Below are 14,908 nucleotides of genomic sequence, written 5' to 3' on the forward strand. Positions count from 1 at the left end.
AGAGATATTTTCATTTCATTTATTATGGGTGTATTTATCAACTGTCATTTTTGTTCTGAAGTTCAAGCAGTGAAGTTGTGATCGAGTTTACATAGCTGAATTTATCACCTGTGGTCACCTGAATTTAATCTAATCTAAAATCTGGGGGCCCTGCACATTCTCTGAGAGACAGATTGGCAGAAATGGTCACTTTTCTTGACCACTAAGGTCCTGTACCTCAACCCTCTAGAGGGATTTGCCAGTGGAGGTGGCTGAAAAGTGAAGTCTACAAAGAGAAAATAAAACAAGAGAAGAACTGATCATTAAGATTATTAATAGTGTTGCCTTCATAAAAGAACATCAAATGACTTCAGAGGAGCTATATATGGATGTGTGATGATATTTGGTTCGCGAGACGCTCAACTGCGAGCTCATCAGCGCCCATAATGAGTATCAAATTTTACACACTCCAATCTGGCAAATGATGGTGATGATGATGAAATGATGAGCATAACACAAACACCCAGTCCCTGGGTAGAGAAAATACCCAACTCGGCCGGGAATCGAACCTGGGACACAGTCATAGAGAGGCAGTGACACTAGCCACTAGACCACGAGCCGCGGACACACATGGAGTTGTTATGAGAAATCTGTAGTACATTGAAATTAGAGGTGAAATTTAAGAAAAACAATTTTGAACTTAATAATATTCCTTTGCGTAACACCTTCTGTATTTGTTTGGGTACATTGTAACAGCTGTATCTCTGTAATCAACAAAAATTGGATGTATGTTACATGGGATCTTCTATTTACATTTGTCTATACTGTTAGCACCGTTTTATAAGTACAATATGTGGTTCATCCACATTCTTCAAATGAGCCTTTACATTTATACTCGAGCATGGGTTGCGTATAATACTACACAGAATGTAAACAACACTCAGCGACAACACAAAAGTGAGCAAAGATAGTAATCACAATACATAAGAGCACTATGTGGGAACTATAAATTGGCATATGGACTCCCAACAGTAGACGTTGGGAGATTTGGTGCTGTAGGTATCTGCAGATGTTCGTTGCCAACTGTGTAGCACATTTAGCCAGTGTTGACAGCAGTGTCATCTGATTTGCTGCTGAGCTGTGCTGTCTGCGTTTCATGGCGATATTTTCATTGTGATTTCTTCGAAAATGAGTGGTGGTGATGTGGTTGCTGGTCCGGTTTGGAAAAGAAAGACGATTTTCAGGAGCTTCTGGAAGCTCCAAACACATCTTTATGTTATCTGCACTGGGTACTTGGAGTGCATGTAGGCACAGCTCATTACCAACCTCTCCCTCTTCCCACAGGAAATCCCAAGCACCCTCGCCTCTCCCCACAAATAAGATGTCAAGTTATAGTTTGTTAGTAGTAATGATGCCTTAAATCATCAAACAAGCACAACAAAAATACAACAAAGTGATGTGTTCTGGCATGAACTAGTGTAGTCTAGGGACAACAAATGAGGATAGTGCCATTCTCCAGTCTAATCCAAAATGTATCTGGTCTGAGCCCACTGCTACACAATGTACAACATAATTTATAACAACTCTTCTATAGCATTCATTAGTTTTGTGTAAAAGTCTTACAGAAATTAAAACAATCGTCGTGATTTTCTACTGAAATAATTCTCATGAATCACACATCTTACTTCGATTTGAGGAAACTCAGTAATAAATGGTAACCAAACATACACCAACTGGCTTTAGTATGTCAAACGCACTGTGAAAAACGCTTATACACAGGCATAGTAATACTGCTAAAACATACCCAGAAGTCGCCTTCAGAGTGTAAAGGGTCTAGCTTAATATGAATATCTTAAAAGTAAAACAATCTATGATTCTAAAAGAAGTGGTAGTTCAGATATAACTCTTACTTTACATCTTCATTCTCCACATGACGACGTAGAATGTACAAAATTGTCATGTCGCAGTCTGTTAACACGATATTGCCTCGGTCATACATTTCAAGGATGATATGGTACGCTGCTTGTTCTGTTCCAAACTGAAGATCCAGTATTCTGTCCATGCCAAGTTGTTTCAAATGTTCTAGTCTCTTGTTGCGCAGGTGCTTGCGCATCTACAGAAAAATTAAGTCATTTCACTTGTTTATTAGGAAGAGAGAGGGAGGAGGGGGCGTGAAGGAAGAAATTAATTTAAAGTGAACACTACCTTCATGCTGAAACCCGAAGGAGCTACATTTTTTGGCCACTCGAAGCCCGTCGTATGTATACGGTTCCCAGATTCCAAAAGCAGAACACATTTCTCCTCGGGTCTTTGCAACTTGATAAGAAATGTCTTGTTATCTATATCATATACCTGTGCCACACGCATGCCAATCAACCTAAAACACAAAATTTGCGGATAAAACTTTATCAATACATCCTACATTGGAATTCTGTCACACACAAATTAATACACAAAACGACGAAACTACCTTTGAAGTTCAGTGGCAATTGATACGATATCGAACGTACTAAATCTAGTCTTCATTTTTAATAACTGTTCAAGAACTACTGTAAATAAACAATTCTCATATTGTTACGCCGTCATATCCCACAGGTCCTTCAGAGATTTTGGCCTTTGAAGTACTTTGATGACATTTTCGCTTTTGTTTTCCTTAAGCAGGGCAGCCAATCTTGTTGGTCACAGGCAATGAATTAGATAAGACCAAGGCGATACATATGTTGTTTATATAGGTCGTTGGATAAGACCATCCTGGCAAATTGTAAGTTGTCATGTAAAAGCTGGGTAAAGGATAGAATCACTATAAAATATGTTACATAAGAGGAAAGGAATGCTGTTACGCTAACACTATTTAAACCAACTTTTTTAAAGTAACAATTTGTCTACGACTACCCGTTTAGTAAGTCATTAAACGGGCATGAAATCCTTCGCCCTCAGAATGTAAACGGGTGTGTGGGATGGTGTAAAGTGGAGCCGGTCCACGCGCAACGATCTGTCTGCACAGATATCTTCCTGAATTAACCAGGGATCATCTTACAATGTCATAAGATTTTTCATCATAATATTAGTAGCTCAAATACACACAGAACATTTAAGTATGTTTTTACGACGACACGACAGGTAGTCTGCTTTAACTCTGCTGAGGAAACTATCCAAGCATTGGCGCATATGTCCGTGTATGCAATAACTCAACTAAATCTCGTGCCTTCGCCCGACACAGTTTCTCTTCACTGCTGACCCGCCATAGTTCGGACTAGGAAAGAAATTTTAGCGACAAGCGGCTTCGGTCGCGCAATGAATATTTCAGCTCAGCACATTAACTCATCGTAGAGAATTATTCCGTGACCTATGTTCACAACAAGCCTTGCAAAAGAAAACTGCAAACATTCTGTAAGGGGCTGGAAAAACGATCCAAATTGTCGACACTGTGGCTCGTTAAGTGATGGTAGTTTTCACATATTAATTTACTTCGCAGGTTACAGGGCATAACGACTGGTGACATACACCGTTGGGTGGCTTGTGGAGTGTAAATGTAGATGTAGATATTTGCGAATAGTCATGGAGACAGACAAATGAGTGGGTGATAACTAAGTCATATTTTTTTGAGATCATTTTCGCTATCTGTTGGGGTTTACACACGTTCGACTGTCAAAATGCGCCTCAGTCAAGCTTTCTTTATACACGCTACATCCAGGGTCTTTTCTGAAGTAAGTGTCATAAGCAAAAACCGTCAGTGACTCTGGTCCCTTTCAACTCTCAAGAGTTGGTTACAATGCAAATTGTTTTCTGCTGTTGGTTCTATTTGCTTCTTTTGTTTGTTGTGGCGATAAATGATTGGGTAATAGGCTAATAGGTGGTTTATCCCAATGAACAGGTTAGTATGGAGACAGAAAATTTGTCTCTTGTGGTAAATGTCTGTAGCTATGTGGCTGTTTGTTTACTACTGGGAACAAAAATAATCACCTCTCATTTCAATCTTATACATTACCTACACCTAAATATCTCTTTATTTGGTTTTAGGACAGAAAGAAACTGCTTCACAAAGTGTTAGACATAGATAAAGCCTTGGTATACAGCTCTTTACATGCTGATTTGCAATGTAAAGATAAACAAGTTTTGGATGGATGATAGAAGTGACTCATGTTAAGCTACATCATATGAGGAATTATGGTCTTCTTTAAATCCATGTGGGGGAGAGTAATACACAGTGAAACATGTTACACAGTGAAATTCCATTTAAGCTGTTTTTAGTAATATTTTTGCTTCATGTTGGTATCACTATGTGTTGACCACACCTCCTTGGTGTTGACCTTTATGAGAGACATCTTTGATTGTAATGGTGTGTATGTTATTGAATCTTTCTGCTAGTCAGAAATTTTAGTTAATATCCATTTAAAGGTTTTATGTTTTACATAATACTTGCAGCAAAGAGGAATTTTCTCTCTTGGGGCCTAATATACGCATTTAATGATATACTAATGAGTTTTAGATGCGGTAGATATGTAGGTTACGAATCTCAACTAATTTTTTAGTTTACAGTGTCTTTAGTACACAGTGAAACACTTGTTTACTACAATACACAGTGAAACAGTGTACATTCATGGACACTGAGAAATTCAGGCCTATGATAGTTTACGAAGTTAAAGAATGTGCTGGTAAAAATTATCTTAAGGCAGTGACACCAACAAATGAAACTTCTGGGTTTAGAAAATGTGGAATTTATCCATTTATGCCAAGATCTTCAGTGAGTTGGTTTTCCTTATATTGCAGTTTCAGACAACTCTCTAAATTCTGATGGTGTGTCTAATCCAGTAGAACTATTGGATTTAGATAGCCATGTGCCCTGACAAGCACTCAGGAAAATGATGTGCAAAATGCTGAATCACTCAGTAGAAGTTTATACACTGATGATACTAGCACCAGCAAATCATATTTCTCACTGAAGGAGTTTCATGATTTCCCAAAAGCTCCTACTAAGAAAGCAACTGGGAACTTCCCAAGGAGGAAGCATCATATTGACTTTAACACATGAGAAGGGTGCAAATGAAGGGGAAAAAAAGCTTTAAGGAAAAGGGTAAAGTTAGAAGGAAAAGAGAAAAGAAATGTGAAGAGAGCCAAAAAACAGAAAACTAAGCGATGTGAAACTGAAAGGGGCTCCAGCAATAGTGATGAACAAAGAAATTGGGACGATTTGTCATCTAATGAATCAGAGGAGAATTTATCACTATATCTTCTGTATTTGAACCATGATGTGAGTGGTGACTATAGTTGATTCGATTTTTGTTGCTTAAGTGTTGAAGCTACTTGCTGGTGATAAATATGAAGTCTCATACATTCGAAAAAGTAAAAGCCATAACTGGTTCTGTGTTCCCAGAAGCAGAAGAAATAGTTTGTGTATCACACAAGAACATTATGATGATTTTGCCTTCAGTGTTTCCTATGGTTACCAAGAGATGACGGAGTTATGTCCAATCACTTTTGGTAAATTTGATATTTTCCCTCAGAAAAACATATTGTAACCTAACGGTCATAATTATATTTAATATTTATATTATTGTTTAGTGTGTGATCTAAGCCATTCAGATATTAGTAATGTAAGAAATCATAACTGTTTCACTGTGTACTATCATTTACTGTGTACATCATTTACTAAAACGATAAATTCATTTGTTAAATAGTTGCCAAAGTATTTTTTATTAAAAAATGTTGGCAGCAAAATGTTCTTTTAAACAAAGACAAACATTTCGTACCATAAGAATTAATTTCTACAAAATTGTCAGTAATGTAATTTTTTGTTCACTGTGTACTATGCTCTGTTAATTCTTCGTGAAAGAAAGATAAAAGTTTGTTGAGAGGGGGTGGCTTTTGTTTTAAGCTCTATGATGTGACTGAGACTCGTATTAAACATATTAGACAGTTACTTCTGGAAAGACATTACCATATGACAATTATGACATGCAAGAAAACGTTTGAGGATATGTGAATATATAAACTCATTTCCTGGGTACAAAATGCACTATGAATCTGATACAAACTTCAATGTTTGCCATCTAAACTGACTGTCAAAAAACGTATGAATTGTATGAGGTAAAACATCCTGTTTCAGATACCAAGTATGTGTTTATTAATGCATATTTCAAAGAAAATTTTAACTTAAAGATCAGAAAACCACGAACTGCCACATGTTGGTTTTTTAAGGAAAAAAAGGTGTGAATGCATAGTCCTCATTTACGGGATACTGCAAAATTTATTTTGCCAACATTTGAGTTTAACATTGCAAATATGCCCTTAATGAAATGACTAAAAAGAGTAAAGAAAATGAAAATATCTTAGGTCTTGTATTTGATTATATACAACATATAAGTTTGTTGAAGATTCCTGTTCAGAAAATTTATTACTTAGTGACTGTTTGTGTTGTCTTTTTAATACTAAAACATATTTAGCCCATTACAACATCTACCATGAAAGCCAGGTCCACAAAGGACCTGTTGAATTTGCTTTATTCTTGTTGGACTACATAAAAACACCTATTTTCCGATAATTGTCCTGGACAAAGCAAGTACCATACATTGTCAAGAGTTAGTGTTGATCTAACCGATATTTGCAGGTTTAAAACGATTAAACAGTTTTTCCCTTTACACGGACATTTTTACAAATTCAGTATAATAGAATGTCCCATTAGGAAATGTGACACTATCTACACTCCTCATGAAGTAGTGAGCTTATAACTAACGGCGAAAAAAAAGTCCAGGGACAATGATGCCAGCCAAGACCAACATGATCATCAGGTCTTCTACTTGGAGATCTATTCATTATAAGAAGTCCTGTCTCTCTTGAAACCAGATACCTTCCAACAAATGAAAGATTCCAATTTAGTATTTCCAAATATCATTATCTGGAGTACTCTCGTGAACATAAAAACTTAAAGGTATTATAAACATAAAGGTATTATAAAAACAAGTGAAGACATAAGATTAGGTGGTTTTCTAACACTGAATACCTTTACTCTGAAGAACACTAGCGTAGTATCTTTACCCAGTTTCAAACATTATCCACAAGGAAGAATGCCCATGTAAAATAGCAAAAGAAAGTTATATCACGTACTGCAGAAAACAGAAAGGCTTTTTTGATCAACTTTCACAGTGGCCTGTAGTTTAAGTTTCTCTTGACAGTAATGAATAATGTTCAGTAAAACAAGTCTTTGTAAAGTAATAATATCAGTTGACTATTAAAGGTTTGTGTCTATATTATGAGCTAACAGATAGCAGATATTACTTATTATTTAATAAAAAAACTGCATTATTTGCACCAAAACCATACTTGAAATTTTGTTGAGTGTTGGAAGGTCGCTAAGTCAATAAGATAAAACAAATTTTTCTGGTTTCCTATTGGGCATTACACGTCGAAAATGTGCCTAATTGTAGGCCTATGTACATTTTTAATTTGTAATTTTACCAAAACAGTATTTAATGCCACATAAGAAAAAATAAGTTTATTTTGTTTCTCACAAAACTATAAACAGTGACTTAGATACTTCTCCTTAAGAATCACCCATCCAAATATGTTACAGCTATGGTATCCCATATTCCATTTCCTCTGCATTGCTTCTCCAATTTCGTCCTCAGTCTTTTGATTGTTTTTAATTCTGCACTTAACTTTCCATAAAGATCTGTTACTCCTGCTGTGTCATAATTTGATTAAATATATAAGACCAGAATGAAAATTGCATCTCTTGTAGAGAGTTAGGGATGTAAAAGGGTTTAGTTTTGGAATACATTTCGTTATAAACTCCTGAAAGTCGTCTATCTTGTTCTTATTTCTTAATTTAAAATTCTTGTATTGTTTGTTTAAACTATTCTTTAATAAAAATTGAAAATTAAGAAACTATTAGTAGAAACACTGATTTGAACAATTTTGGCACAAAATAGTGCAACAACAAGTCCGAATTAAGTATGAGTGTAAATAGTTAAAATGAGCAGAACAGCTGTGAGTCAATGATGCGAGACAAAATGCTATCAAATTTTCAGTCCTGTACGAAAATTGGAGTATTTAAGCTTGTTTTTCTGAAAATAAATTTTCTGCAAGAGAGCATGCTAGTTTTTGAAGAAAACACAGTAAAACATTTTTTTAATTGATTGTAAATGAGATACCCTCTTTCCGAGAGTTATTTTTATAGCGATTTTTGGGGTATTTAGTTTTCTGTATGGTTATAGATAAAGCTTTAAATGCTCAATTAGACAGTATATAATTTTGTTCAGGGCTGCTCATAACTCTGGTTTGCTACATGCATTGTTTTGCAAGTCTAAAGATGTTTCGATGCTTTTGAGCCACTGGCGAGTAAAATATTTAATGTATAACCAACTAAACGATACTCAACTGCAATAACCGGTTTTTTAAATTCTACCCACATGCAGCACTTAAAAAGCAACACATTTTATGAAACACAGTTTAATATGGAAATGCGTGATTTTTCGCATATAAAATGTGAACTGTGAAACATTTTTGCAAATGCTTCTTATAACTACTGTAGCAATATTTTTTGTTATCACCTGTATTACTTTAAACCGTCTCAGGATGTGGGATTCACGTAAACCGGATTTTAAATGCATTTTATGTGCAACTATAGACCGCTATATCGTGGCAATGGATAAAGCTTTCACAGAACAATAGAACGACCATTAATTCTCTGTATTTGTCCACATTTTTACAGAATTTGAACCAATTTGCAAACGTGTGAAACATAGAAGTGACTCATGTAAAAACCTCATAAAAACATATCTTTTACATGTAAAATGGTTATGGTAAAGTAAAAAATCGGAACTGTGTTTCCTCTCCTCTCATATGGTGGTGCTTGGTGCTGTGTTGTGAATTTACTTGCTTCTAAGAGTTTCTTTTATTCACCATGATTTTACTCTATGAAGTTTCTGTTGTTGCTATGAGTCATCTTTTAGGTATTAAAGGAAGAAGATCACTATTCCTAAAAGTGTTGTGTTCTTGCTAAAAAATTCACCCACGACATGTTATGGGCCCAGGTTTGAACGCTTCAAGCTCTGAGAGTTACAGTATTACTTCACCAGAATATTCTTCCATTTACTAGGATATTCGTGAGAATGCAAAACTTTTGGAATGGCGATCACAACGCTTCAGTTGAGTGACGATATTAGTCGTACAGACATTCGTAAATTGACAAATGAAATTCAGTGGGAAACATGGAAATGGCACATTCAACTTTATTTAAAGGAACATTCTCTTTATTCCATTGTAGATGGTACACGTCAGTGTCCGTCGTTAGTGGAAAGAGAAGGTAAAAGTATTGCGGTCTGGCTGTGGAGGAGAGGGTAATTGTAACACAGTAGCTACTGGGCTACGGGACTGTGGTATTGAGTTTCGCCTTACGTGTCCAGATACTCCTGAGCAAAATGGTGTTGCTGAACAAGCAAATCGACATATAGTTCAATTAGCTCGCTCGATATTAACGTCTAGCAAGTTACCTAAATCATTTTGGGCTCATGCATGTGACACAGCCATTTTTCTACTCAGTCGTACTGGGAAGTCAAGTGTTGAAGGTAAAACATCTTTCGAATTGTGGACTGGCAAAGTGTTTAACAGTTTTAGCTATCTACGAATATTTGGGTCAAAATTTCACAAAGAAATTTCGTTCTAAGTTTGATGAAAAGGCTATACCTGGTAATTTCATTGGCTACGTAAATGACAAAGATGGTTACAAAGTGTGGATTCCATCAAAACATCGTGTGATGAAATCACCAATGATGATTTTCAACCAGAAAAGCTATGTAAAACTAGAAATTCAGTTGAACTGGAATTTAATTCCGTACCTGAAGTAACAGGAGAGAAAAATGAATCTACTGTTGATCATATTGAAACTAGTGAGCAAGAATATTCGAATGAATTATGAAATCGACGTCCAGTTCACGAAATACGTTCCCCAGTAAAATTTAGTGACTCAAATTAGGATATCAGCCTAACCACTCTCAAGAAGCAAATGCATTAGTTTTCCTGACAAAAGCAATCCATGAAGAGCTCGCACCAACAAACTTCAACGAAGCTATGAAAAGCAGTAATTCCAATGAATGGTTTAATGTGATGAAAGAAGAAATGAAGGCATTTGAAGAAAATGATACCTGCGACTTGGTAGAACTGCCAACAGGAAACCGTGTTATTGATAATCTATGAGTACTTCATATTAACTGTAAACCTGATGGATCGATTGATCGTTTGGTTGTGTGGGGAATGTTTCACTTGCGGGACTTGAGCATGATGAAACTTTTAGTCCAGTTGCTTGTTATGATGCTATTCGTGCTGCAATAGCAACTGCAGCAGAAGAAAGTTTGAAACTTGGTCAATTCGACGTTAGAATTGCATTTTTATTTGGTGACTTGGACACAAAAATATACATAGCTCAGCCAGGAGATTTCGGTGGCAGGTCAGGGCCTGTTCGTCGCCTCAAGAAATCATTGCATGGACTTACGCAGTCACCTCGTTGTTCGAATAATAAGTTTCATTCATGACAAAAAAATGGCTTTATTACAGTACTAGCCATTAAAATTGCTACACCACGAAGATGACGTGCTACACACGCGAAATTTAACCGACAGGAAGAAGATGCTATGATATGCAAATGATTAGCTTTTCAGAGCATTCACACAAGGTTGCCGTCGGTGGCGGCAACTACAACGTGCTGACATGAGGAAAGTTTGCAACCGATTTCTCATATACAAACAGCAGTTGACCGGCGTTGCCTGGTGAAATCTTGTTGTGATGCCTCGTGTAAGGAGGAGAAATGCGTACTATTGGGTTTCTGACTTTGATAAAGGACGGATTGTAGCCTATCGTTATTGCGATTTATCGTATCGCGACATTACTGCTCGCGTTGGTCGAGATCCAATGACTGTTAGCAGAATATGGAATCGGTGGGTTCAGGAGGGTAATATGGAACACCGTGCTAGATCCCAATGGCCTCGTATCACTAGCAGTCAAGATGATAGGCATCTTATCTGCATAGCTGTAACGAATCGTGTAGCCATGTCTCGATCCCTGAGTCAACAGATGGGAATGTTTGCAAGACAACAACTGTTGTGTTCTCCAACAGTTTATTGAATGTAACTTCTTGTACAATACAATAGCTGGCTTCACAATAGATGTAGATGTCTGTCGATCTAGCCAGAGATGTGGTCCCTCTCGGTCGGCTGGTACGTCGATCGGCGGTGCAGTATAGCGGCTTCAGTGATATCTTCTCGGAGACTCTGCTATAGCGGTTGCCATTAGCAGCAGATGAAGACAGGTCTGCCTGTATAGTGAGCTGGAGCCAACAGAAACCCGGTGTAGGAATCCATGGTCGGATATGTCGCGGCAACCTCTGCAAGGAAAGGTTCCTATTAATCAACTGGAATCTTCGGTGTGTTTACCTGATGTCTTCGCCTGTTTGGCTGTTGGTTTGTTTCCCTCATAGCGTGGCTGTTATGCAGTGCTGCCTGCCATTTAGGGGAACCTGATGTCAGACAGTACACACCATCCTTCCTGGGGGTGGGGTGGGGGGGTGGAGAGGAGGGCGACGTCACCCTGCTTGGCCTTGGCGGCCTCTTGGAGGAGGCGGTGAAAACTCGCCCCTGCAGAGTAGGGCATGGCGTGGCGTGCGTCGCAGAAGAGGTGGGGAAGCCGGCCGCGATGGCGCCAGGGGCATAGGTTCATCGACGTTCGCAGGATGCTGCCCGGAAAGCAGACCGTGCAGGAATCGCTGGCTAGGCTGCGACATCGGCGGCGGCGGTGCCAAGGGCATGGGGGCATCGTCAGCAATGGCGGACGGCGCAGCCAGTCGGGCCAGCAGAGGAGCCTGCAGCTGCTGTGGAGACGACGGGTGTTGCTGCTGGACGGGGTTTGACGTCCCTGCACGCCGACCATGGGTGGAAGGGAGCACATCCGGGCGGCCGGAAGAACGTGGTGGAGCAGCTTGCCGGAAAGAAGAGGCGGTCGGAAAAGCCTGATACTGGCGCTGTAATTGGCTGCGGTGCCGGCGGACCACTTTCTCGGCTATGCGGACGATCACCCCCTGAATCCATCCGGCTCTCAGGCTCGCGCCCAAATAAGGGATCCCGGAACAAAGGGAGCCTGTGCAGTCGGAACCCGTTGTTTGCGTCCGGGCCGGAGGAGGTGCAAAAAGGTACGAGGTTGCCGGCCATGCAAAAGTTCCGCCGGACTACGGGAGCCGATTGGCGTCGACCGATAGGAACTGAGGAATGACATCAGCGACTCGTCCAAAGTGTGGGCGGAGGCATATTTTGTCATTTGGGTTTTAAATGTCCAGACGAGGCGTTCGGCCTCGCCATTCGATTGCGGGTGAAAGGACGGAGTGAGGATGTGTTGGATGCCGTTGGCAGAACGAAAAATAGCGAATTCCTGGCTACGGAGTTGAGGGCCATTATCGGTAACAATTGTTAGCGGCAACCCTCCTGAGGAAAAAACTTTCTAGAGAGCAGCGAGGGTCACTTCCGAAGTGGTGCTGGTACAACGGATAACGAATGGAAAATGTGAAAAGGCATCGGCGACAAGAAGCCATTGGTAGCCGAGGAAGGGTCCGGCGAAGTCCAAATGAATGCGATCCCAGGGACCCGCCAGTATAGACCAAGAGAGGAAAGTTTGAGGGGGCCGGGACAGGTGTTGGGCGCATGTGCAGCAATTCTGAACCATGTGAGTGACGTCCCTGGTAAGCCCGAACCAAAAGGACATGACTCCTGGCCAATGCCTTGGTGCTAGCGATTACCCGATCGCCTTGATGTAAGAAACGCAAGACTTTGGTCCATAGATGCTGGTGAACTACGACATGTGGAGTGGATGTAGGCAAGTGCTCTCTTGCCCGCAAAAGTCAAAGATCCCGAGTTCGAGTCTCGGTCGGACACACAGTTTTAATCTGCCAGAAAGTTTCATATCAGTGCACACTCCGCTGCAGAGTGAAAATCTCATTCTGGAAACATCCCCCAGGCTGTGGCTAAGCCATGTCTCTGCAGTATACTTTCTTTCAGGAGTGCTAGTTCTGCAAGATCCGCAGGAGAGCTTCTGTAAAGTTTGGAAGGTAGGAGACGAAATACTGGCATAAGTAAAGCTGTGAGGACCGGGCGTGAGTCGTGCTTCAGTAGCTCAGATGGTAGAGCACTTGCCCGCGAAAGGCAGAGGTCGCGAGTTCGAGTCTCGGTCGGGTACACAGTTTTAATCTGCCAGGAAGTTTCATATCAGCGCACACCCCGCTGCAGAGTGAAAATCTCATTCTGGTTACACTATATGTTAGAAATTACGTCCATTCTAACACACACTTGCATAGGCTCACACCCTCAAGTCAATCATATTTCACGCACTCTCGTATCTCTAAACAAGTCACCTTCCTTGAACATGTCTGCTACAGTAAAATTACAACCCAGTTTTAATCAAACCCTACACATCCTCCACTCGCACACTTTTCTACAGCTTTCCACTGGTGCTAGTTACAATTTAAGTCGGAGAAAGTCATATCTAACACCTTCTGTAATCCACGTAGAAACAGATCGAGCTGAGTTACTGCAACAGGACCATGTTTTGAACATTCGGTGGAAATGCGCGCAATGTGGTGCGTACCCAAACTAGATACAAGTACTGCAGATTCCCAACATGCTATCTTCGTTATTCAATACCCACACCAACACTGAAAAATTATGAACTATAAAAGCTCATCCTATTTACAAGTCACCTAGGCGTCGATGCGGGTTCAATGACGTATAGCTATGGTGGGCATTCAGCGCGAAGAAAGACATTTCACAATACATGCCCAGAACAGTGTAGCATGCAGCCACCCCAGCATTCGTAACAGTTCACCAAGTCCGACACATCAAACCGCAGCTGCCTATGTGGAGCCGATCATATTAAATATACACACACTGCATTGACCACTTTAAACTTTCATCACCTATACTCTAAGCGAGGTATTGTATCACACGCTCCCTCTGCTCCTGTTCATACACTGTTTTTTAACACACTTTTCTACATTGCCAAAGATTTCGTTTTCTGCCACGACTTCGAGTTCCGTGTCAGATTATAAACTGACATTAAGACGCTCTGATCCACGACCTCTCACAGAAAACTAGAGATCACACCATGTAAATCATATTCTCACAGCGGATAGCATAACACTGAATCATTTTTAAGTAAAACACACTTACAACATAAGGAAAGTAGAAGAGTTTGGCAGCATTGTGGAAAGTTTCCAAACTACCATCTGAAAGTGATTCATGACCTCTACATTTAAATTCATATGTCATCCTGACGGAATAGATGATGGCTCGGCGTTCCATTTAGAGTTACTGGTAATTTTGCATTTGTGTACACTATCGCTGTTTAGCTGCTAACAACCCTCAGAAGTCACCCATCCACAAAACTTCTTCCCCAACTCAAACAAGCTATGTCAGTCAATCATTATGTGGTAACGAATGCGCAGATGTGATGGAAAAGACACCGTCGATGTACTGTTATATTAAGCAACTGACTTGATAGTGCAAAGAATTTTACACGAAGTTCAGCACCGGCCAATGATGTGACAGCATGTTTGCCCAATTTCAGTATCATAGCTAAACCATGCCCTCTCCACGGTGCGAGTGTCATTGCGAACATCGATAGACGACTGAGCAGTACGTCCATTAACTCTTAATTCTCGAACACGTAAATGATCAAAGTATAAGAGACAGTGCTCTACATATTTTCATTACCTCGAGCATAGTGTTTAATTTACGATCTATCTCTCAGCCTATGGGAGTCACAGAGCATTCACCCCATCTAAGAGTAAAAGACCAACCTCATACAATCATTGACCAACCCACCCTGCAGCACCGTTAGAGAATTAATCTTCAAGCGATCAGAAGAAGAGCACTACACTCCACACCTCGTGAAT

The 14,908-nt window shown here is 39.8% G+C and overlaps 1 protein-coding gene across 1 annotated transcript in view; it reads right to left on the minus strand.

Annotated features, from left to right (window-relative positions):
• Positions 1 to 2,673, minus strand: part of LOC126335442 (ribosome quality control complex subunit NEMF) — a 63,960-nt gene extending 61,287 nt beyond the window's left edge. Inside the window, exons 1-3 of the mRNA XM_049998729.1 lie at positions 2,450 to 2,673; positions 2,185 to 2,356; positions 1,890 to 2,092 (exon numbers count right to left, since the gene is read on the minus strand). Coding sequence (XP_049854686.1) covers positions 1,890 to 2,092; positions 2,185 to 2,356; positions 2,450 to 2,505 — 431 coding nt within the window. The 5' untranslated portion in view covers positions 2,506 to 2,673. The remainder of the gene's footprint in view (positions 1 to 1,889; positions 2,093 to 2,184; positions 2,357 to 2,449) is intronic.
• Positions 2,674 to 14,908: the final 12,235 nt, after the last annotated feature.

Source organism: Schistocerca gregaria, chromosome 1 (assembly GCF_023897955.1).
Source record: "Schistocerca gregaria isolate iqSchGreg1 chromosome 1, iqSchGreg1.2, whole genome shotgun sequence".
In the NCBI taxonomy this organism is placed as follows: Eukaryota; Metazoa; Arthropoda; class Insecta; order Orthoptera; family Acrididae; genus Schistocerca; species Schistocerca gregaria.